This window comes from Glycine soja, chromosome 11 (assembly GCF_004193775.1).
Source record: "Glycine soja cultivar W05 chromosome 11, ASM419377v2, whole genome shotgun sequence".
NCBI classification, from domain to species: Eukaryota; Viridiplantae; Streptophyta; class Magnoliopsida; order Fabales; family Fabaceae; genus Glycine; species Glycine soja.
The window spans coordinates 35,475,642-35,497,322 of record NC_041012.1 but is presented as its reverse complement, the minus strand read 5'-3'; the positions used below and the strand labels follow the sequence as shown (position 1 = coordinate 35,497,322).

Here is a 21,681-nt window from a genome sequence, read left to right as displayed (position 1 = left end):
ATAATTTCCACCAAATTAGTTACATTTATGCACTGATCCTGCAAAACAACAAACGTTAGGTGGGCACGGCACCAATTTGAAGCGTTACGTTACGTTACGTTACATTTATGCATAATTATCGATTGCTCTTCATTTGATGCCAGCTAACTATTTTATTCGTCACAGAACCGGAACCGGTGGTAGGAAGCTGTTCTTGTTTTGTATGTAACAGAACCATTTGTTGTTAGACACATGTGAGGATTGTGATAGGGCTCTTTTTTTTTTTTTTAATTCTTTCTATAATTATAAACAAAAATGTATTAAGGTGGTTACAACTCACAATCAAATAATTTTTCATATTTATTATTATATAATTTGTTTTTCCGTAGGTACACTTACAGACATCACGTTAATCATTTGCAATATTTTTCAGTTTCCTTTGAAAATTAGCATGCAAACACCAAGGACATCACGTGTGTAGCACATTACAAATTTATAGAAAGTTATTTAGTTTTAAGATTTTTCAGTTCTCGGCGTGACTTGTGAGTTGAAAAATATCTGCTGGGCTACAAGGGTTTTGTTAGGCATAAGTATTGAGAAATTAAAGGGGGATAAAGAGTTGCATAGTAATTAGAAGAAAACAAAAACAAAATGATTGAAGCTTTGATCAAAACCTTCCTTAAAATTGTTTAACACAAAAACGTTATCTGGTTCAAACCAATCTAAGACAACACAACTTGTGGCTTTGAAAGCAATGTCACAATTTCGCTTAGTTCATCCCATGTCTATATCATTACCAGCTATTGAGATTACCATACTAACCCCAGTCCCTCATTAAGCCATAGAATGATACAAAAAACAAATATTCCAAAGCTTAAAGAATTTTCTCAATCACTTCAACATAAGTAAATAAATAAATAAATAAAAGTGAAACTATTAAAGAAAGATAGTTCAAGCGTAACCGTCATATTCATATATTTACACTACGCGCAATCATTTACAACTTAGAAAGTCAGGGTGTAGTAATAGTATGACGATTGACGATTAGTATAAGACCAAAATGATTAAAAAACAATATATAAAAAGTTACTGTATTTAAAAAACAAAAAATAGATGTAAATACACGAGTTGCCGACTGCAAATTGCAAACAACTGAGAAACCCGTTTTGATGTGTGTTTGTTTCATGCAAGTGGTCATGTTGTTTGAAAACAGAAACTTTCTTTGTCCGCTATTTCACTGTCTTTGTACTTTCTTTCAGGAAAGGAGATGCTGACCCCACTAGCAACAAACATCGCGTTATTAAAGGGGTTTTAGCCCCTGTTTTTCAGAAGAAGAAAAAAAGTTCCATTATTAATTTTCCAATTAGAAAAGTTTATTTGAAAAAGAAACAGAGACTTTTTTTTTTCTTTAAATACGAAAACATAGGAGTATTTACTTTTCTATTAATAGCTATCATTAAATTTGTTTGTACTAATATGAAAGGAACGATAATTTGACTATTGATATTCGTATAGTTTTTTTTTTTTTGTACAGATCGCGTATAGTTTATTTACAAGTAAAGTCTAAGTAAAAAAAAAATTGTTGGTGAACAATAAATTGTAATTGATTCTATTATTATAATGATTAGAAAAATCTAAATTATTATCTTAATTATAATAATTAAGAAAGACTAAATCATTGTCTTTTTTTTTTGGGTGTTACAATAATTAAAAAGTCTAAATAAATATATTAAATTGAAGACATAATTGAATTAAATAAATTGTAATAATTAAATTAAGACGCGATCTTAGCACCCGAGATCCGAGTTTTTCAATTTTTCTAATAGTCTAATTAATGCAATATTAAGAAAATAGCCGTCTCAGTGAATAATAAATTGGCTTAAAATGAACAAGATTCTTTTGAAACCGATACCGGAAAAAGGAGGAGGAAGAGGCACTCTCAATCAAGTTTATAAGTGCTATAGCCTGCAGCAATGTACACATGAAATGAAGTGTCTTTCCAACAGCATTTGCAACATTCAGACATAACATAACTTTCCTGCGAAGGAAGTGTTATGCCATTACATCATCAGAACTCTTTTGTCTCTCTGGCTTGCAACTCAACTCTGCTGCTGTAGCAAAGCCTCGGTTCTATGGCTTCCTAGTTGCCCATTTGAGAAAAAACCCACAAAGATCTTGAATTTGGCTGATTCTGGAAATGGGTTCTCAGATAAGGCTTCTGGGTCTGTGTCTATGGATGTACTTGTCAAGCTTAAGCTTCATTGGAGCCGGTGCTGTGTATGGAAGAGAAGGTGAAGTTGTGAAAGGGATTGTTTTAGTTCATGGGAAAACTGCAATTGGAAGGATTGATGATGATTCTGTTTGTGCAACTCTGGATTGGTGGCCTCCTCAGAAATGTGACTATGGAAAATGCAGTTGGGGTCATGCTTCTCTGCTCAACCTGGTATTTTTCCTTTCTTTTTGTCTTCTGGTTCCTGAATCCGTCAAAAAGTTTTTTTTTCTTTTCAGAATAATTAGATGGTTTTTGCTTCTTCCTTTTATTTTTTAATTTATAAATAGCATTCTCTGCATGATGACGTTTTTTTTGTCCTCTTCAGAATGATGCTCGGATATATCTAGAATGCGTGTCTAGGGTGTCTTAGCTCAGCTAGAAATTAATTCCTGCAAAAGCATTTATGTTTTTTTTTTCAAATTATAATTTTCTGACCAAGTAATGATGAGATTATACTTATGTATACCCCTTCCCTCCCTGCCACCAATAAAGGTTCTAGTCATGACATAAACTTTCAGAATCTGATACGGTTGTTAAAAAAGGTCAGAGTAAATTTACATCTTATAATTTTCATCTCATGCAGGACCTCAACAACAAAATTTTGTTAAATGCAGTAAAAGGTAAGAGGGAATTTTTATCTGGATTATTTTCATAGCAATTTACTTCATTTTTCATTTCTTTTATTGGAGGATTCGCGGTTGTTTTGAGAGTTTATTAAGGTACTATCATTTTGCCTTTGAATGTTTTGCAGCCTTTTCACCCTTGAAAATTAGATTAGGTGGCACTTTGCAAGACAAGGTCATGTATGGAACTGAAGATTGTCGGCAACCCTGTACTCCTTTTGTTTTGAATGCGAATGAAATGTTCGGTTTCACTCAAGGGTGCTTACCGATGTATAGGTGGGATGAGCTAAACAGCTTTTTCCAAAAAGCAGGGTAAAATCACTTTTCCCTTTTGAGTTGTTTCCCATGTGTGTGTGTTTAGGACCAAATAGATTCGTCTTGTTTATTTGGCAACTGTGTTTTTAACAAGTTTAACATCAATGATAGGTATATTTCAGGGCTAAGGTTGTCTTTGGATTAAATGCTCTTGCTGGAAAATCTATGAAGTCTGGTTCTGCTGTTGGACCTTGGAACTACACCAATGCTGAATCGTTAATACGATACACAGTCAGAAAGAAGTACACCATTCATGGTTGGGAACTTGGTAAGTGTATGTTGTCCTCATTACAAATACCAAAATAGTTAGTGCCTACTGGCACAATAAGACTAGAATTGAAAATGGTGATTTCTTAAGGATTAAGGCTCTCATTATCCCTATCACAGGGCATGAGTTCACTTGACAATGACAACCATTCATCCCAAATTTAATTTTTTTATGTAAATATTTGTATGCTATCAAATATTTTTTACTAAAAGAAAGAAAAATGGTATCTTTCCATCTTTAGAATTAACTGTGTTGTTGATTAAGCCATGATGAATAAATCCATGTTGTGTATGGACACTACAACGAGCTTTTTTTATGGGCAGGCAATGAATTGTGTGGAAGTGGAATTGGAGCAAGTGTTGCAGCAGATCAATATGCTTCTGATGTTGCTGCTTTAAGAAACATAGTTGAAAATGCATATAGAGGGATTGAACCTAAGCCACTAGTCATTGCACCTGGAGGCTTCTTTGACTCGGATTGGTTCAAGGAATTTATAAGCAAATCTGGTAAATCTGCAGACGTGATCACCCACCACATTTATAACCTTGGGCCAGGTATCTTCCACAAAACTGGATATAAATTTATCATGTTTTCTTAATCTCCATGTATTTGATTATAACTGAAAGCTACTTACAGGAGTTGATGACCACCTAACTGAAAAAATTCTTGACCCTTCCTATCTGGATGGAGAGGCTAACACATTCAGCAGCCTCAAAGGTATACTTCAAAGTTCATCAACCTCAGTAAAATCATGGGTTGGTGAGGCAGGAGGGGCTTACAATAGTGGCCATCATCTTGTGTCTGATGCATTTGTCTACAGCTTCTGGTTAGTGTAATTCCCCTTGCTTTGCCAATATCAGCAATGATTCCTTACAAGTTTATTCTCTAATGGTATCATATTAATCACAGGTATTTGGACCAGCTTGGCATGTCAGCTGTTTATGACACCAGAACATACTGCAGACAAAGTTTGATAGGAGGAAACTATGGTTTGCTGAATACTAGTACTTTCGTGCCAAATCCAGACTATTATAGGTACTAAAATTTGAATTTCATAGTTGAACAATGAAACATAATAAATAATTAAATATGGACTGCTATATCAAAGTTTGTGTTCCCATGTGTGTGATGTTTGCTTCATTAATTGCTTGCCAGTTGTTAAGGAACCTATTTTCTAATAGAACAAGGAGTTTTATTAAGTGGGGTCCCATTTGAACTACAATCATAATGCTGTTTTATAACACCTTTGTGTGGTTATGTACTTTCTTCCTTACAGTGCACTTCTATGGCACCGACTCATGGGAGGCCGTGTCCTCTTAACTACCTTCTATGGGACAAAGAAGATAAGAACTTATGCACATTGTGCAAAGGAATCCGTAAGTAAAATTCTGTATCTGTATATGGTATATGTATTATATGTGAAATCTGATTTGATACTCTCTTACAGAAAGGGATCACAATACTAGTGCTCAACTTGGACAACAGCACCACTGTTCAAGTCAATGTGGCCTTAAAATTTAACAAGTTACCATACCGTAGAGTGGGTGAACCAGCCAGAAGAGAGTACCATTTAACTGCACCAGACAGGAATTTACATAGCCAAACTATGTTGCTAAATGGAAAAATGTTAAGTGTAAACTCAGCTGGTGAAATTCCTCCTTTAGAGCCTCTATATGTAAACTCAAGAAAGCCAATAATAGTTGGTCCTCTATCTATTGTATTTGCTCATATACCAAATGTTCTTCTTTCGGCCTGCAGCTAAGCTAGCTCAGTGGCACTAGGTGAAACTGAAAATTGGTTTCACTTGGTGGTTGATAAAATAAGCGATAATAGAATACAGGACAATTCTGTTTTCAATTTATTGGTGATAGTTGTTCTTTTCTTCTCCACCCCTAATGGGGCCTATAGGATTTTTACTAGTTTTGTTTGTTTTCCGATGCGTACCATTCAGTTGCTATGACAAATTTTAAATTCTACAAAATGAAAATGACCTTTCATTTCTTGACCTTTCTTCTTCTTTTTTAAAAAAATAATAAATCAGAACGAGAATTTGAAAGATATTCCATGGTCCTTCATTAACAACGATTTTGCTAACCACTTTGTACTGACATTAATGTTATTAATACATTTTCACCGCAAGTTTAATTAAAATCTTTATTATTTTCTTAATTATTATTTCTTATTTAGAAGAGCACTTGTAACATATTCTTCGATCTTAACTCACTCTATTATTAATTAAAATACATTAAGAATTATCATAAGTGAGACACTTTAAACGAGATAGGATTTTAAAAAAAAAAAGTGTAATTTTTAATAAATTTTAAGTCATAATAAAAAATGTTCAAAAATCTGAAGACATACATAACAAAATCTTATTAACAAATGAGAGCCAGAGAAATCTGAACGTGGGGCACGTGCACATAATCAATGAGCAGTTGACCTCAAACAACTAAAGCTACAGAAACACGGCTAAAACGAAATTAAAAAAAAAAAAAAAGTTGCATGGAGAGCTTGCTGAGAGATTTGAATGCCTTAAAATGTAAGATTATTGAAACGGTCACTTTCTGGTTGAAACTTGCAACAGAAGGACCAGAGAGCACCAAAAGTAGGTGGAAAGGATTTAAACACGTCAATACATTTTTTGGTGACCAACCACCATACCATCTTCATCTATTAAAAATATACAATACTGCTATATACTAATAAGCTACAGTTAAAAATAAAGAATACTTACAGTAATGTACCTATACTATCATTTCTTTGTACTTAAATTATATGATTTGTATATATCAAGCGGATATACCATTATACCCCCCGTGTCAAAATTCTGCTTCGCATGAAGGTTTCTTAAGTTTCTAGGCTATGCTCAGAATAATGAATGATTGGAACATGAATCAGTTTTGCTCAGAAAAACTTTGAGGCTTACTGCTGGCAAACGCCAACCATATGATGGTACCAGTCACATAGAAGAAGATCGATGGTGCAAATAGTGATATCTACATGGTATAGAGATGGAATATAAATCAAATAAACAGAATGATACACATCATACAATAAGGGGGAAAAAACTAACATTAACAGCTACTTACACTCCATGAATGAGTTGAATCCAGAAGATAACCAGTGAGGGCTACACCCACAATTCCAGGAATAGCCCCAACAGTATTAGTTATACCCTGAGAGAAAACAAAATAAATAAACAAAGTCAGATACAATTAATCAGATATATATTTACTTAAAAAAATTATGGACAAGGCTTTAACCTCTAATAGCAAAAAGGAGTATGATTTAATCTAGGAGTGAGTAGCATTTTCAACCTAGTCCTAGATAAAAACTTAGGTAAGAGGAATTCTTTCGGTTGGGAAAATCAGATAGTCTTCAAAGTTAGGATTAGAGCAGAAGTGCATCTACAGTTTATAATTACAAACTATAACTCATAATAATACATAAGGCCCCAACATGAACTGATAACATACCAGAAGTATACTTGCATATTCTGGTGACATGTCTTGATGGGTACAATAGAGTCCTGAATAAGCAGATAAACACAGACAGTCAGGGCAAAGAAAAGTATATGAATCAGACAAGGTATATTTGAATGATTAACTAGTACCTGATAAGGCAAAGCTTGAGAGGGCTAAACCACTTGTGAGAATCCCCACAATCTCCCAAGGCGGTAGCCCTAGATCCAGCGAGGAAAGAGTCATGCAGATTGCAGGGGACAAAAATGCAATTGATTGGCAGATCTTTCGAACCTATATATATATTTTAAAGAAGTTCAGGCAGCCAAGAAATTAAGAATAAAAGTCAGGATAGGTATGTTCTAATAGTTTGACAGTAGTCAGTAACATGTCAAATTGAGTCGATAGCCACAACATCTACTGTGTCTACTGTCTACATCCAGCAAGGTGCAGTTTTGTCTTTACTGTAACATGTATTATGTCTACAGCCAATTTGGATGCAAAATTTAGCATTAGAGATAGACTCATGGCTACAGAACATCAAATTACACTTCTTAACAAAATATGATGTCAACTTTATCATGAGAAAATATGTTTGATATCATATCATAGTAGTAGTAATTATTCATATAATAGACAACAAAAACAAATTATGTTTCAGTGCCTCTCATACCACAGTGGTTTCAACTCCTCTTGAAATCAAGTTGTCAGCTAATTGCGCTGCAAGACTAGTCACAAATATTGAAGCCAGTGGCGGAAGAATAGAGACCTGAAAAGATTAAGAATCCCCAGTGGTTAGTATGCCTGTATGTATGTAAGACGCAGGTTAGTTTCCTCTCAAAAGAATACTTGTAAGCAATATTTTTCTATAAAAAAAATAAAGAAAAGACTAAACTGGTAGATTCAAGAAGCATGGTGTTTATTTAGTCCAGTCGCACCTAACATCAAACATCCTCAAGAACTCACAAAGCCATTGAAAACTAGGTAAAATTGGTTTTTGAAAAAAAAAGTCCATATTGAATTGGAAAAAAGTTGTACTCTTTGAGGGAAAGCCTTGGCACAACAGCAAGATTGTTTAGATGGGTTAAAATCTTAGAAACAGTCTCTCGACTTGTTGGGGTAAGGTCCCCAGACCTTGGATGTTGAAATTGCACACAGTAATGATTGTTTCCTCTTTAAAACTACTCCCTCTGTCCCTAATTATAAGACATTGCTGACAAATTTATGCTTATTAAGAAAGTTGGTTAATTTAGTTATTAACATTAAATTTGTCTGTAATTGTATTATTTTTCCAAAATTTCCTTTAAGTAATTAATGTATGGAGAAAGAATAATAGCAGTGGAGTTTTAATTTTAAAACTAAATTCTTCCATTCTCCAATCCTCATAAGAGAGAGAAAGAGACAATTCATAGAACTTATAATTTATGAGCTAAAGTAATTAATGGTATTTTGGACAAAAAATAATTAATGCAATGGATAAGTAGAAAGAGTCTTATAAAAAGGGACAAAGAAAATTCAAAACAATATCTTATCAAAAGGGATGGAGGGAGTTTTATTTATTAAGTTTACATAGTTTAATATTACTCAACATATATTTTGCTATTTTATTACTACTATTTTTTATAAGCCAAGATTTGGGCTAGCTTAAGGAGATGATGTGAGGCCATTGATAGGTATTAGGCAATTATGTTTATGTCAATTCTGTAATAGGTAGTGATGTTTACGTTGTGCAGTTATAGTGTTATATATGTGGTATGATAACCCTGCAAGCAGCAGTTAACATGTCAGTGTGTTGTTTGTGATGTTTTGAAAGAGGAAACAGCTACCTTTCCATCATTGCCAATGTCAAATATAAAGAATGAAAACAGCTACTTTCCCTCTTCAAGACATGAATAGACTATGTTAGCCAAAACACTAAGACAAAAAGGAAAATAATTGTCTTACCCATGCAGCTTCAGTCAGATTTAGATTCAGCTCCTCACTACATAGCATACAGATGGACAAATTAGATTCTCCATTGGGCAAAACTGTAAGAAATACTAGAACTAAATTTTCTGTACAATTTTAAAACAAACTTCTAAGAATTGACAATCATGTAAACCACAACATTGTCTAATTCCTCACATGAATTTTTCAATGCATAACTAAGCTTAATAGTAACAGATGGCTTAATGGCAATCAGTGATCATCATTGTGCATCAGTATGGAATCTACAAAGTAATGCTGAGCAGTCACAAAGTAAACTTTGGGTTTTTCCATGGTTCAGGCGGTTGCAACTACAAGGAAGTTTGAATTTGATGCATAAATGAGTTGAAACCATTAGCAAAGCACCATAAAATTCTTTACTCAATTTCTTTCATCTGAGAAAACTCTGAAGCCGAAATCGAGTCATTCTAAGCAATGAAAGAGAAAAGATAAACTTAAAGAACTTTATAACTTCAAAATTTCCAGAGCACAACTAGGGACCTCAAGTGAGAGAACTAAAGAATTTATTATGCTTTATGCACATGATCCAATTGTTAAACCTTATTTATAATTAATTACTTTCTTTCCCAAATTAATCAATATTAAACATGAAGGATATTAAAAAAAACGTCAAGGTGTATGATGAGCACACAAATATTGTAAGGCATCATCTAAAAGCAACAGGGCTCAACAGAAAAGTCATAAATTTGAAGTTGAAATTTCCCCGCAATGTAAAATTCTGAAATGTAATAAAAATAAGTTTGGTTTCATGTATATATATAACTTGTGTAAATAAAAGGTGAATCCAGCTTCTTGCTAACATTTATGATATGATAATTTAATTAATTTTCTGTCCCTAAAATATGTCATGAATAAGTAAATGTAAAAATGGAAAAAAAAAGGAAAGAATCAAATTATTAATGCGAAAGGTCTCAGCTGACTCGCTGATAGCTGGTTGCAGTGAAAGATAACAAAAAAGTGGAAACAGGTAAAGCATTAAATGCTCACACTGTACCTAAAAAATGTGGGAAGCCATGATAGACAGTTATAGTGACCCCAACTGCCACAGAAATGAGCATATATCATAGCCCACACAGCACGATTTTGGAAAAAAGCCTTCCATGGTACATCCTGTATTTTAAGAACAAGACAAAACAAAGTTCCATATCAGATATTGTAAATATTCACTGAATCCAACCCAGTGTAACTCTTACACACACACACACACACACAGACGGAAAAAGGCTTCTGCTACTTCTAAAGTTAAAAAATGAGATACTTTTAAAAGTGAAAGTATAAGTAGATACTATTAGGGAGGGTTAACATCAAGCCAGATGGAACGATATCTAGCATTTCAACTCTTCAGAATACTTGGAAATTGGAATTGAGAAAATTCCTCTCTCTGCGAATATATATTTAAATCTCATTACCATGAAAATCATTAGCAAAGTCAACTTCTAAAATGTAGCAAGACGAGCTAAGGATATTATCTATGATAACTAACACTAGCAAATAGTTATAAATAAATAAAAAATATTAGAATATCTAGAGCCATTAAGCAGAACTTCCAAGTGAATCCTAGGTTCATTCAAATTTTGACACAAAAAGAATGAGATTTAAACTGCCATAATTTTTGTACTCTTACCTTCAAAGAGCCATTCAATTCTCTTAGAGAAGTCTTCCATGATTGTGTCATGATATCTTGGGCTGCTGTGAGACAACCGAAGTCAAAAGTGAAAAACAACCAATTTAACCATAAGGCTCAAAGTAAGTAAACAAAAGAATGAAAGCCTTGAACTGAACAGCAAAGACAACTTATATATGAACATGCGAGCTGCCTTCAATGCATAACATATGAAAAAGAGAATAGTAAAAGATATTATCTTCATTTATAATTTATCAATTTTTAACTAAAATTACAGATTATGAGGACTATACTACTTAAATATGCTGTTAGGAACCAAGAGGTTCCAAAATTGAAGGTCAATTCTAGAAGGAAGAGAGATCACTGAGTAACTGGGGTAGTGGGAGACAGGTTACACAGCAAAATCCCACTTTCCAATGCAAATTGAACCCATCCTCCTCCCATAGTAAGAATGAGCTCCAAGGTATTTTTCAAATGAAAAAAATGTTTCCAACAGATTGGACGATAAAGTAGTCATTACTTGACAAACATCAACTAGAAAGGCATCATTTATCATCATTCATTTAATTACAAAATATACTTTTTAGCTCAAACTAAAAAGGAAAAATTAAAATAGATCAAGATCTCACATGAAAGAGATTCTGCATTTAATTGTGTTTCACCTCCTTCAAGAACTTGAAACCCCAAAAACCTTTAAAAATAATGGCAATAACATGAGTCATAATTTTAATAAAACAACCATATTGGAAGCTCAAGACGGAAGAAGTTCACTATTTTGAACTAATAGGCTAGTGGAAAATAGATTAGTCATTTCTACTTACCAAGCAATTCCCAAGAGACCAAATATATAGAATACTGATTCCCAACCAAGATTTTGGATAAGGGGAGGAGCCAAAAGAAGCCTGACAGATATTACAGTGTTAAAATTGAGGGTAGACTAAAAAAAAATTACAATCCTGTGTGACTCCCATTCTTATTCATATCTGACTGCATGCTAGAAAATGCATACCCCATAACACTTCCAACACTCAAACCACCAAAAACCAATGCTACTGCACGTGAGCGCTCTTCTAATGGTATTGACCTGCATATGGCAATGAACCTTACCAATCAAAAGGGTGAAAAGCTAAAAAAATATTATAATTGACTGAAATGTAGTATTTCTCAAAAATAATAGGCTGAGGCAGGAACCAACTATTTTACTAAGAAATTGGATTTTACCAAAACATGAATTTTCTCCACTCACAGTCACAGTTAGCATAATGACTTTTTTTTTCATAATTAATATCCTTGTAAGTAGAAAATTGCATGCTTACCTAGGAACAAACCCTAAACTCCTAAAGCAAGATGTTTTATCAATTTTGGGAGGGAGCTGGGTTAGGTGAGTGAAATTATTAAATTAAAACATTTTTGTCCATCTCCAAACAATTGTTCTTAGTGTTCTGCATCTCTATGTTGCTTCTTATCTTCCAACAAAAAATCCAGAGTTCCACAAAATTTCTTTATGGGAAGAAACTAAAGACAATAAATAATTATAGTTAAATGTTAAAAGGAAAATAATCTAAAATTCACATACTGACTAGAAAAGTAAGCAGAAGATAAGTAAAAAATCAAATCAATGGAAAATTAGTTAGAACCCAACATATTTGGATATTTACATGCCTGGCAATGAGATCAGTAGCAGCAGATGGTGAAACACCTTCGCCTATCCCAACCTAGACATGCAATGGAAGGGAAGAGCTTAGTAATGTTGAAAAAGAATAACACATGCTAATGAGGGTACATGTTAAATACTAATAAATATAAAAAAGAAACACTAAATAGACACGCTAACTGTAGAAGATAGAAAATCCCGTGGAAACAAAATAATAACATTTTGCAAGACCAAACAAGGAATCTTGCATGTAAGTAGGCATTAAATCTGCAAAAAAAGAAAGTATGCATTGTTTGGAGGGGGGGGGGGGGGGGAATTACTGACCAAAACCCTTGACAACAATAAGCCAGGCATATATCCAGCAAGAAAAGGAACAAGAGCTGTAGCCACTGACCATATCAATACTCCAACCTCAAGAACAGCTCTGAAACAGAAAAATAACAGTGTAACTGACATCGTAAGCCTGGAAACTACATTGAAATATTAGTGCCAATTCTGAATGAGGTAATTGTCCAATTACTATCTCTTTCTTTAAGACTTGAACATGAGTTACTTAATTGACTCTCATTTAATAAAAGGAAGCTATTTAGATAAAAGAATGTTTAGGCAATGATTTGATTAATAATATAGTGGGCAAATACCATCTTGTTGATATCTCAGTTTAATCGTGAAGCTCTCCTTGGAATGTAATTATAATTTCATCAGGTAGATAAATGTGAGGATATGCATTACCCAATGACAAAGGTACTATTTAAGATGGCTTAAAGGACAAAGAAGACAGATTTAGAGAAGAAAAGGTATCCAACTATAAATACTTAAAGTTATTGGGAAACATATCATTAAGAGAATGCTTGGTATCTGCACTCTATGATGCTTCACTCAAGTCCATAAAATTGACTTGTAAGATGAGAACTATCCAAGCCTTATAAACTTTATTTAAGTCATATCTCTAGTCGATGTGGAATCTCAACCCCCTAAGAACCAACATCTTGGTAGCTGCACTCTATGATGCTTCATTCAACTTTTCTAGACAACCTCTTCGTAGGTAGCCCTTTCAAGACACTAGCAATCAATTCTGATATGCCACAAAGGCTAGGGGTAACCACAATTAAGACAGATTTCCAAGACTCCTCAATTCCAACATGATTCTTATACTTCTCTCTAAAAAAAATCTCTCCTCAAAAATATGTTAGTGTCCTTGAATTGATCATTACAAAAGTCAACAATCTTTAATTATATGGCAATCCATGATCGGAAGATAGTATAAAACATCTTTATAATGTCAGTGTATTTGGATTAAATGCTTTATTTTCCTTTTCTTTTTATTTATCAGAAATGCTTTCTTTATATATTACACTAGGTAATGTTTGTAAATAAGCCCTGCCCCTCATCAAAAGTCTAGAAACAAACAGAAATAGAGAAATCTTTTAGATAGAAAAAACTTGTGTTGCAACTGGAAACTGACCCGCCACCAAATATTTTGGCTAGCCAACCCCCAGGTAATTGACTCAATGCATAGCCCCAGAAGAAGGAGGACTGAACCAATCCTGCTGTTGATGAGTTCCACCCAAATTGATGAGACATTGGAATTATGGCAATACTCAAGTTCACCTGCACCACCCCCACTAAATCAAATCAAATCAAATCCCAAGCATAATTAATGATGCAACTCATTAATTATACTCTAAAAGAAGCAATTTTTGCTTGTGGGGTTGCAACAAACAAAGAAACGCAGGAAGTAAGAAAGAACCTTATCCATGTTACAAATAATGAAGGCCAATGATGTGGTGCCGATGAGCTTGTATCTTTGGGGAAGATTCTTCCAAGGTGGCCAGTTCCAAGACAAGGTCTCATGCTGCTTCTCCACCTCTTCCACTTGAAGGTCCGTGAGAACCTTGGCCTTTGCCTTGGCCATGGACACTCTCTGGGTTTCTTTAGCATTTTGTTGAGCACTAGAAACTATTCTGCTGAGCCTGAGGGTGTGGTTGGATGATGAGAGATGAAAGTGAAAACGTTGAAACGAGGTTGTTCTGGTAAAAGGGGTGTGGGAATTAGCTCTTTGAGTGTGTGAAAAGAAGCAGGAATTGTCTGGTCTCAGCGTGAGCCTGGCCATGCTGGTTAAAATAGGCTATTCAAGTTGCAGTTGCAGAAAGAAAAAAGGAAAAAAAGGAAGAATATTTGGCTGTGTTAGAGGAGTGCCATAACATGAGGCGTATGGGTGATAAAATTGATGCTATACAAGGAGGCCACGGAAGTGGTCGTGCTTTGTGGCTCACATCAAATTGGACATTTGGAATAATGCACAACGCATAACATAATTTTTGTTTTTTTGGTTCAAAAGAGTAATATATGTCATTTTTTGGATTTTTCTTGAGGCACCCAACATAAATTCTTCTACATCAAACATAAATATTAAAATTTCAAACACACCCTTAAACACTTCTATTAGCAAATTTAACTTTGTTGATGAAAAGAACCAAAATGAATTTATGAATCTATTTCAAACACAAATTGAGAACTTTAAAACAATATATAACCTAAATTTTATAAAGACAGAAATATCAATTTCATATGTATAACATAATTCCTCCTATGAACCAAGCTCTTACAATGAAGGTAGGATGGAATTTGTTTACAAAGCTCAATGCTGGGTTAATGTTGTTCGTGCATAGTACGGATGTGGCAATGATGTGATGCCTGTAATTGATCGAAGAAGACAAGGCACAAATCTCTGGAGAGGTATTGTCAAGTGCTGGAGTAACTTTCAACTTTATTTGATTTGGAAGCTAGGAAATGGGAGATCTATCCACTTTTGGGAAGACTATTGGGTGCCAGGTTCTGGGAACCTTAATCAATTCTGCACTAACCAATCAAGAAGTGGTGCGAATGTTCCAGTGTGTTTTCTTGTTGATGCGAGTGGGGTATGGGATTCACAGCGTCTGAATTCTGAGCTTCCCATGAAGGTGGTGGAAAAATTCAAGGAATGAAACCTCCATGTGGCTCAAACTGCAATGACTACGTAGAGTGGGACAAAGTGAAGGATGGAAAATTTTCTACTAAAAATGCCTATCTTACCTTGTCCCAAGCTGGTGATCTTGTTGAGAGTCCTATGAACAAGGGTATATGAAGATGGGATGGTCCTGAGAAAATAAAATTTCATTTATGGAAAGATCAGTCAGGGAGTGCTTCCTATAAATGAGCTGCGTTTCATAAGGCATGTGACTACCAATGCAAATTGCCCCTTATGCAATACTATGATTGAAGACACGATTCATGCTCTTAGGGGCTGCAATTGATAAAAATCTCAATGACTCCTTTTTTCAACAGGATATCAATAGGTGGATGATCACTAATATTCGTGATTGCAAGAATATCAATGCTACTATGTTCGGTGTTATCCTGGATATACTTTGGTGGAGACGAAATGACTTTGGGCCTGTTTGGGTAAACTTCTTTAGAAGCACTTCTAAAAGAAGAAAATAAAAAGAAAAAAGATGAGATGAGTTTTTCCATAAGCTAAAATAAGCTCTCCATGAATTAATTTTTAGAAGCTCACCAATATAACTTCTCTAAAAGATGAGATGACATCTACAAATTAGCTAATGGAAAACTTATTTTAGCTAATGGAGAATCTCATTTCATTTTTTTCTTCTTATTTTCTTTTTCTAGAAGTACTTCTAGAGAAGCTTACACCCAAACAGGTCCTTTGTCTTTCGCTATTCCTGGACAAATACAGATGGGGTGGTGAACAAAGCTCAGGCACTGATCAAGGATATTGGCAGAAGTAAAATTTTGAACAATGTCCTTTATCCTGAATTGATTAGTGTTAGAAGGGATGAGTCTGGAATTTGGAAGGCGCCAAAGAAGGGCTTCTTGAAGATTAACTGTGATGGTGCTTACTTCCCTACGCTGAAGGAGAGTTTTTCGTGCCTTTGCTAGTAGGTTGGGGCATGGTTCTATTGTGGATGTGGAGTTATGGGCTATTTTATATGGTTTATATATGGCCTTAGAGATGGGAGCTGTGAATCTGATAGTAAAAATTGTCCTCATGCTGTGAAGCTGATAGATGAATGTTTCAAATGATAGTCATTTTACCGAACTTGTTGCTGTAATTTCAGACACTAGAATGAAGCTCCAGCAGTGCACCTTAGTCCATATTTTGAGGGAAGCAATACTATGGCATATGCTTTTGCCATATCTGGTTTACAGTTAAACTCATGTTTGTTTTTACAATACCATTCCTTATTTTGCTGTAAATTCCCAATATGGGAATGATGTACCTTCTTCAATATTCAATATGAAATAGTGTGTGACTGTGGCTTTGTTAGCAAAGACAATGCAGCAAAGAAAAAAAAAACATAATTTCTCCTTAAAAGCATGTGTAAATTTTAGTTTAGACTTCGAGGTTTAAATACAAGAGTCACAAAACAATTCAGTTTATTTTATATCTTGAATTATTTATTTTTAGTTATAATTGAATTAGTTCAATTGCAAACACTCTTAAAAACAGACAATACAATAAAAACAAAATGGTAAAGAAATATTAAGAAAGTTGAACCATCCGGAAAGGAATATATTTAGAAAATTGACCACGCGGAAGAGATGGTAAACATCATCGTCATCATACAAGGAAAATTTTCGCAACAGACTCAGCCTAATCAAGTTGTCTTAAAACTACATGAGACAAAATATACTTTGTTTCAAGGTGGGGGAGGAAAAGGTTTCAAAAACAATGGAATTGACATGACAGATGAGTTAAAGACTAACACAAAAACGAGAAGGCATTGGTAAAGGGACGGCTTTTCCTTGTTCTGTCGTTGTAGAAAAATGATGGACGATACTCTTTTTCTATCAAATCCTTTAGATCTTGAAGAGTAGGCCACCATGTGTAGCAAAGAAGGGAGCAAACACAAGAGACTCAACCGCCATGAGCTTAATAAGGATGTTAAGTGAAGGTCCAGATGTATCCTTTAGAGGGTCTCCAATGGTGTCACCAATAACAGCTGCCTTGTGACAATCTGACCCTTTTGGACCAAGGCTTCTTGCATGCTCAGAAGCACCAGCCTAATACATTACACCAAATATATAAACAATCAAATTCACATTACAGACTTCATTACACAACTACCAAGTTGCCTTGTATTGTACCAGCATTTGAAATTGAGGAATTACTGAAGAGTGAGAATTCAATTAATAATACAGCTTGGCATAAAATATTTACCTCAATGTACTTCTTGGCATTATCCCAAGCACCACCGGTGTTGGATGCAGAAATAGCAATCTGTAAACATGGAATGGAAATATGTCTTAGAAGCAAAGAATAAAAGAGGAGAATGACAAAGACCAATAAGTTGTTGAGGTTATTAAACTAGTAATAAATAGTGGTGGGTGAAACATCACCTGTACACCAGACACCAAAGATCCAGCTAGGACACCAGAAAGTGTTTCAACACCAAAAAGGATTCCAACAACAAGCGGTGTAAGCATGACAAGAGCACCAGGTGGAATCATTTCTTTAATGGAAGCATCAGTGGAGATCTTAACACATGTGGCATAGTCAGGCTTAGCAGTTCCCTCCATCAACCCTGGAATGGTGTTGAATTGCCTGCGTACTTCTTCAACCATCTTCAGAGCAGCACTTCCCACACTCTTCATAGTCATAGCAGAAAACCAGTAAGGAAGCATTGCACCCACAATCAAACCAATGAAAACCTTTGGAGTCAACACATCAACAGTTGTAATAGCAGCTCGGCTCACAAAGGCACCAAAGAGGGCCAGTGATACAAGGGCAGCAGAACCAATGGCAAATCCCTAAAACAGAATAACACACAATATAAGCCACCTAGCAAGGGAAAATGATGTTTCCATGGACTTGGAAGAATAAGGTTTGAAGAGAGTTAGAAAAACAGAGAAGAATTAGGTTTGGAGAGTTATAAGGCTGAAAATCTGCACCTTCCCAATAGCGGCAGTCGTGTTTCCGGCAGCATCAAGGGCATCAGTTCTCTCTCTAATTCTGTGACTCATACCAGCCATTTCAGCAATACCTCCAGCATTGTCACTGATTGGACCATATGCATCAATGGCCAATCCGGTGGCAATGGTACTCAGCATGCCAAGCGCAGCAACAGCAATACCATACATGGCAGCAAAGGTGAAACTAACAAAAATACTAATGGCAATAGCAAAAATTGGAATAATAACAGACTTGTATCCCAAGGCAAGGCCAAATATAACATTAGTTGCAGCACCAGTCCTGCAGGAGTCTGCAACATCTTGCACCGGACTGCAAAATCAAACAGAAAAGTCAAGATAAAAATCTGGTGATATATATGCACAAGGGTATTAAAAAGTAAAACATCGCCCAAAATTGCTTACCTATATGCATTGCTAGTATAGTACTCAGTTACAAATCCAATAATAAGACCTGCCCAAAGACCAACAGCAACACACAAGAATAGCTGCCTGCAAGACGAAATCTATGTCATGAGTCCTTGGATATAAAAATCCACCATGTATAAATAGACAATAACTCATCCTTTAATAATTGCTTCATCAAATAAGCAATTCTAATAGAAGTTGTGAAACTTACCAATTCTTGACATCTTTCTGAACTCCAAAATTGAAGATAGTGAAGGAAGTTGGGAGTGCAATCCAACTAACAATTGCAATCCCAATAGTCATCAGGGCAGTGGAAATGATGAGTTGTTTCTTCAATGCAGGCTCAATCTCCTTTACAGCCTTGATCTCAAAGAAGTCAGTTGCAAATAAGGTTGTGAGCAAACAAACAAGGATACCCACAGAACTGATAATGAGAGGGTATAACATAGCAGTCAACTCATGATTCACCCCAAAAGAAGAGATGGAAGCAACAACAAGAGCAGCACAGGATGACTCGGCATATGAACCAAAAAGATCAGATCCCATACCAGCGATATCCCCAACATTATCACCAACATTATCAGCAATCACCTGTGAACACAGTAATTTATTCAGACAAATACAAAAGGATTAACTAGAGAATGTTTAAAAACCAAATAAGGGGGCCTAGTTTCAGGGTTATATTTCTTACAGCTGGATTTCTTGGATCATCTTCGGGGATGTTTCTTTCAACCTTTCCGACAAGATCAGCACCAACATCAGCAGCCTTAGTATAGATACCTCCACCAACTCTTCCAAACAAAGCCATAGAAGACCCACCAAGACCATAACCAGTGATGGCCTCAAAAAGACCACCCCAGTCATCACCATAGTAAATCTTGAACAAGTTGATGGCAATGTAAAGAACCAAAAGACCATTTGCAGCAAGGAGAAAACCCATAACTGCACCAGATCTAAAAGCCGTAATGAAAGCCTTCCCAACACCCTTTCTTGCCTCCAGGGTGGTTCTTGCATTGGCGTAAGTTGCAATTTTCATTCCAAGGAATCCAGAAATAAGCGATGTGACACCGCCAAGCAGGAAAGATATGGTGCTGAAAACAGCAGTAGCAAGAGCTGGCTTACACATTTTAGTTTGATCATAGGTGCAAGGCTGGTAGCTCGTGCTGAATCCTTCCACAGAGCCAAGGAATAGGAATATCAAAATGGCAAAAGCCACCATGAAGATTCCCACATACTTGTATTCAGTGAAAAGGAAAGAGGTTGCTCCTGTTCATATTCAAACACCAATACATAAGTGCAGCATTCTTTAACATACACCAACAAGCACTAATTTAAAATTGGGACCAGAGATAAAATAAAATAAAAATCCAAATAATTAAAGGTCGAGTAAAATGCAGACCTCTAGCCAAGCAATAGGTGCAACTAATACCAAATTTATTTTAATATTAAATATAAACTGGCCAAAGGTAACAGATTACAAGGTTTTAGGAGATAAAATGATATACAGTGGTCCAAATTTAAAGGGCAATTTAGAGTTTATTATAGGCAAAATATTGCAAATGTATTGGGAATGGCAGGAAATATGGTAAATGCACTCATCTAGAAATTGGGACCATGAGGTCCACAAATTAATCAGAGCAACTCTTTCATCTGTTATTAATTCAAAATCTTCAAATACAAAAATTAGGAAATCCCTGAGAAGGCAATGGCCATAGACCCTCAAGTCTAACACAGCACACAGGATCGCAGTATCAGAAACCACACAAACTTTTTCAATAAAACCACCGACAGATAAAGAAGCAGAGCATATACTGCTCAAAACGAAAGATCAAAGCCAAAAAAGCACACAGCTTCCTGAACGATTCTCGCTCCCCATGAGCAAAGAATTATTGAGAGGAAAAAAAAGACAAAACGACACAACTAATTTCGATTGCAAATTACTAACCACAGGACTTGGCCGTGTGGTCCAAATCCCATAACCAACACCGATTTTTTTTAATAATTAAAAAATAACACGAGGTTCAAATCATGTTGTAGGCCACAAAGCCAGCTCAAAAACGTTTCAGAATCCAAACAATGAAACAAAAACAAAAAACAGGGTTAAAAAAAACCCTCAGTGGTAGTTCTCAAAATCAGAGCATAGAGCTTACAAACAACCAAAATCCGATAAGCAACTGCTTAAAAAAATAAAAATTGAAACCAAAAGCTCTCTCAATCAAAATCCAAACAAGCCATGCAGAACGAAGCACAACAAGATCCTGATCTACCCAGAAAATTGGAAACCACGCCGACACGGCAATTTCCATTTTTTTAAATATATTTCGAAAAAAGAGAGGGAAAGACAAAAGACGGAACTCGAGGGTAGATCTCAGAAGCGCAAGAAAGACAGTACTAATTTTTTATCTTTTTTTGTGACGGCAACAATATAGAGAGTGAGTGAGAGGGAAAAAGACCTTCGGAAATGGCGTTTTGGATTTCGGCGCATTTGAGGACAACGTTGTGATCGTTGAGGCCTTCCTCTTCTTCGATGAGGTAATCGTTGTAGCCATTTTTGCCGGCGGCGTTAGGGGAAGCGTCTCTGGCAGCGGAGAGCTTAACCTTGGAGACGAGGACCCACTGGAAGAGGGCGAACCCTATTCCAATGATGGCGCAGACCGGAATCAAAATCTCGGTGCCGAGATCTGGGAGAATCACTGCTCCCATGATGATGGCTGAGAGAGAGAGAGAGAGTGAAAGTGAAGAGAGGAAAAAAATAAGAATGAGGGAAGGAATGAATGAGTGATGAATGGGTGAGGGGTGGAGTGGGGTTTTATACGTGACAGAGAGAAGATAGGGGTGGGAATGATGACTGGAGAGACAGAAGAAGGTGTGTGTGGCTCAGAATATGAAAATTTTACCAATATCTGTAATTTGTAATTTTCCTATATGCCAGATCTTATTTTTAGGTGACTCGGCTCTTCAACACACTTCTCTCACTTTTCACTTTTCATTCTCATCTTTTATTTATTACTCACTATTATCTTCTAAGTTTAAGTAATTAATATTAATCTGATATGATTGACAGGTCACATTAAGTGTGGTTAAGAACTTAATTATTCATGGATATATGAAGAAAAATAAT

The 21,681-nt window shown here is 35.4% G+C and overlaps 3 protein-coding genes across 5 annotated transcripts; 1 reads left to right on the top strand and 2 right to left on the bottom strand.

Annotated features, from left to right (window-relative positions):
• Positions 1-1,882: 1,882 nt before the first annotated feature.
• Positions 1,883-5,340, top strand: LOC114373529 (heparanase-like protein 3). 2 transcript variants are annotated; one of them, XM_028331009.1, is made up of 9 exons: positions 1,883-2,422; positions 2,835-2,871; positions 3,003-3,186; positions 3,312-3,457; positions 3,781-4,011; positions 4,094-4,283; positions 4,367-4,492; positions 4,734-4,833; positions 4,905-5,340. In XM_028331009.1, the coding sequence occupies exons 1-9, from the start codon at positions 2,177-2,179 to the stop codon at positions 5,217-5,219; spliced, it is 1,575 nt and encodes a 524-aa protein (XP_028186810.1). In that variant the 5' UTR covers positions 1,883-2,176; the 3' UTR covers positions 5,220-5,340. The 2 variants fall into 2 exon arrangements, with proteins under 2 accessions (XP_028186810.1, XP_028186811.1); XM_028331010.1 differs by lacking the exons at positions 1,883-2,422; positions 2,835-2,871 and having other exon boundaries at positions 3,047-3,186; positions 3,301-3,457.
• Positions 5,341-5,972: 632 nt separating this feature from the next.
• LOC114373753 (probable anion transporter 6, chloroplastic) lies at positions 5,973-16,593 on the bottom strand. 2 transcript variants are annotated; one of them, XM_028331278.1, is made up of 15 exons: positions 13,933-16,593; positions 13,648-13,793; positions 12,507-12,606; positions 12,191-12,243; positions 11,538-11,612; positions 11,350-11,430; positions 11,158-11,219; positions 10,529-10,590; positions 9,899-10,014; positions 8,863-8,899; positions 7,592-7,687; positions 7,071-7,212; positions 6,934-6,986; positions 6,547-6,633; positions 5,973-6,453 (listed from the first exon to the last, which is right to left on the bottom strand). In XM_028331278.1, the coding sequence occupies exons 1-15, from the start codon at positions 14,293-14,295 to the stop codon at positions 6,352-6,354; spliced, it is 1,575 nt and encodes a 524-aa protein (XP_028187079.1). In that variant the 5' UTR covers positions 14,296-16,593; the 3' UTR covers positions 5,973-6,351. The 2 variants fall into 2 exon arrangements, with proteins under 2 accessions (XP_028187079.1, XP_028187078.1); XM_028331277.1 differs by having other exon boundaries at positions 10,529-10,593; positions 13,933-14,668.
• Positions 16,594-16,723: 130 nt separating this feature from the next.
• Positions 16,724-21,430, bottom strand: LOC114373752 (pyrophosphate-energized vacuolar membrane proton pump). Its single transcript, XM_028331276.1, has 8 exons — positions 21,014-21,430; positions 19,252-19,826; positions 18,772-19,151; positions 18,558-18,644; positions 18,135-18,465; positions 17,583-17,993; positions 17,404-17,463; positions 16,724-17,246 (listed from the first exon to the last, which is right to left on the bottom strand). Exons 1-8 carry the CDS (start codon positions 21,261-21,263, stop codon positions 17,043-17,045), a joined length of 2,298 nt encoding a protein of 765 aa, XP_028187077.1. The 5' UTR covers positions 21,264-21,430; the 3' UTR covers positions 16,724-17,042.
• Positions 21,431-21,681: the final 251 nt, after the last annotated feature.

What these genes read in the sequence shown, in the direction of transcription:
- LOC114373753 (XM_028331277.1), bottom strand. Translation starts at nt 14,295, where the DNA reads ATGGCCAGGCTCACGCTGAGACCAGACAATTCCTGCTTCTTTTCACAC. An exon ending in GAGGAGTTGAAACCACTGTG is followed by an intron (nt 7,213 to 7,591) that starts GTATGAGAGGCA and finishes ATATATATATAG; the next exon opens with GTTCGAAAGATCTGCCAATC. An exon ending in ATTCAACTCATTCATGGAGT is followed by an intron (nt 6,454 to 6,546) that starts GTAAGTAGCTGT and finishes TATACCATGTAG; the next exon opens with ATATCACTATTTGCACCATC.
- LOC114373752 (XM_028331276.1), bottom strand. Translation starts at nt 21,263, where the DNA reads ATGGGAGCAGTGATTCTCCCAGATCTCGGCACCGAGATTTTGATTCCG. An exon ending in CCAAAACGCCATTTCCGAAG is followed by an intron (nt 19,827 to 21,013) that starts GTCTTTTTCCCT and finishes GAATATGAACAG; the next exon opens with GAGCAACCTCTTTCCTTTTC. An exon ending in ATGCCAAGAAGTACATTGAG is followed by an intron (nt 17,247 to 17,403) that starts GTAAATATTTTA and finishes GTAATGTATTAG; the next exon opens with GCTGGTGCTTCTGAGCATGC.
- LOC114373529 (XM_028331009.1), top strand. Translation starts at nt 2,177, where the DNA reads ATGGGTTCTCAGATAAGGCTTCTGGGTCTGTGTCTATGGATGTACTTG. An exon ending in CATTTATAACCTTGGGCCAG is followed by an intron (nt 4,012 to 4,093) that starts GTATCTTCCACA and finishes AGCTACTTACAG; the next exon opens with GAGTTGATGACCACCTAACT. An exon ending in GCATTTGTCTACAGCTTCTG is followed by an intron (nt 4,284 to 4,366) that starts GTTAGTGTAATT and finishes TATTAATCACAG; the next exon opens with GTATTTGGACCAGCTTGGCA.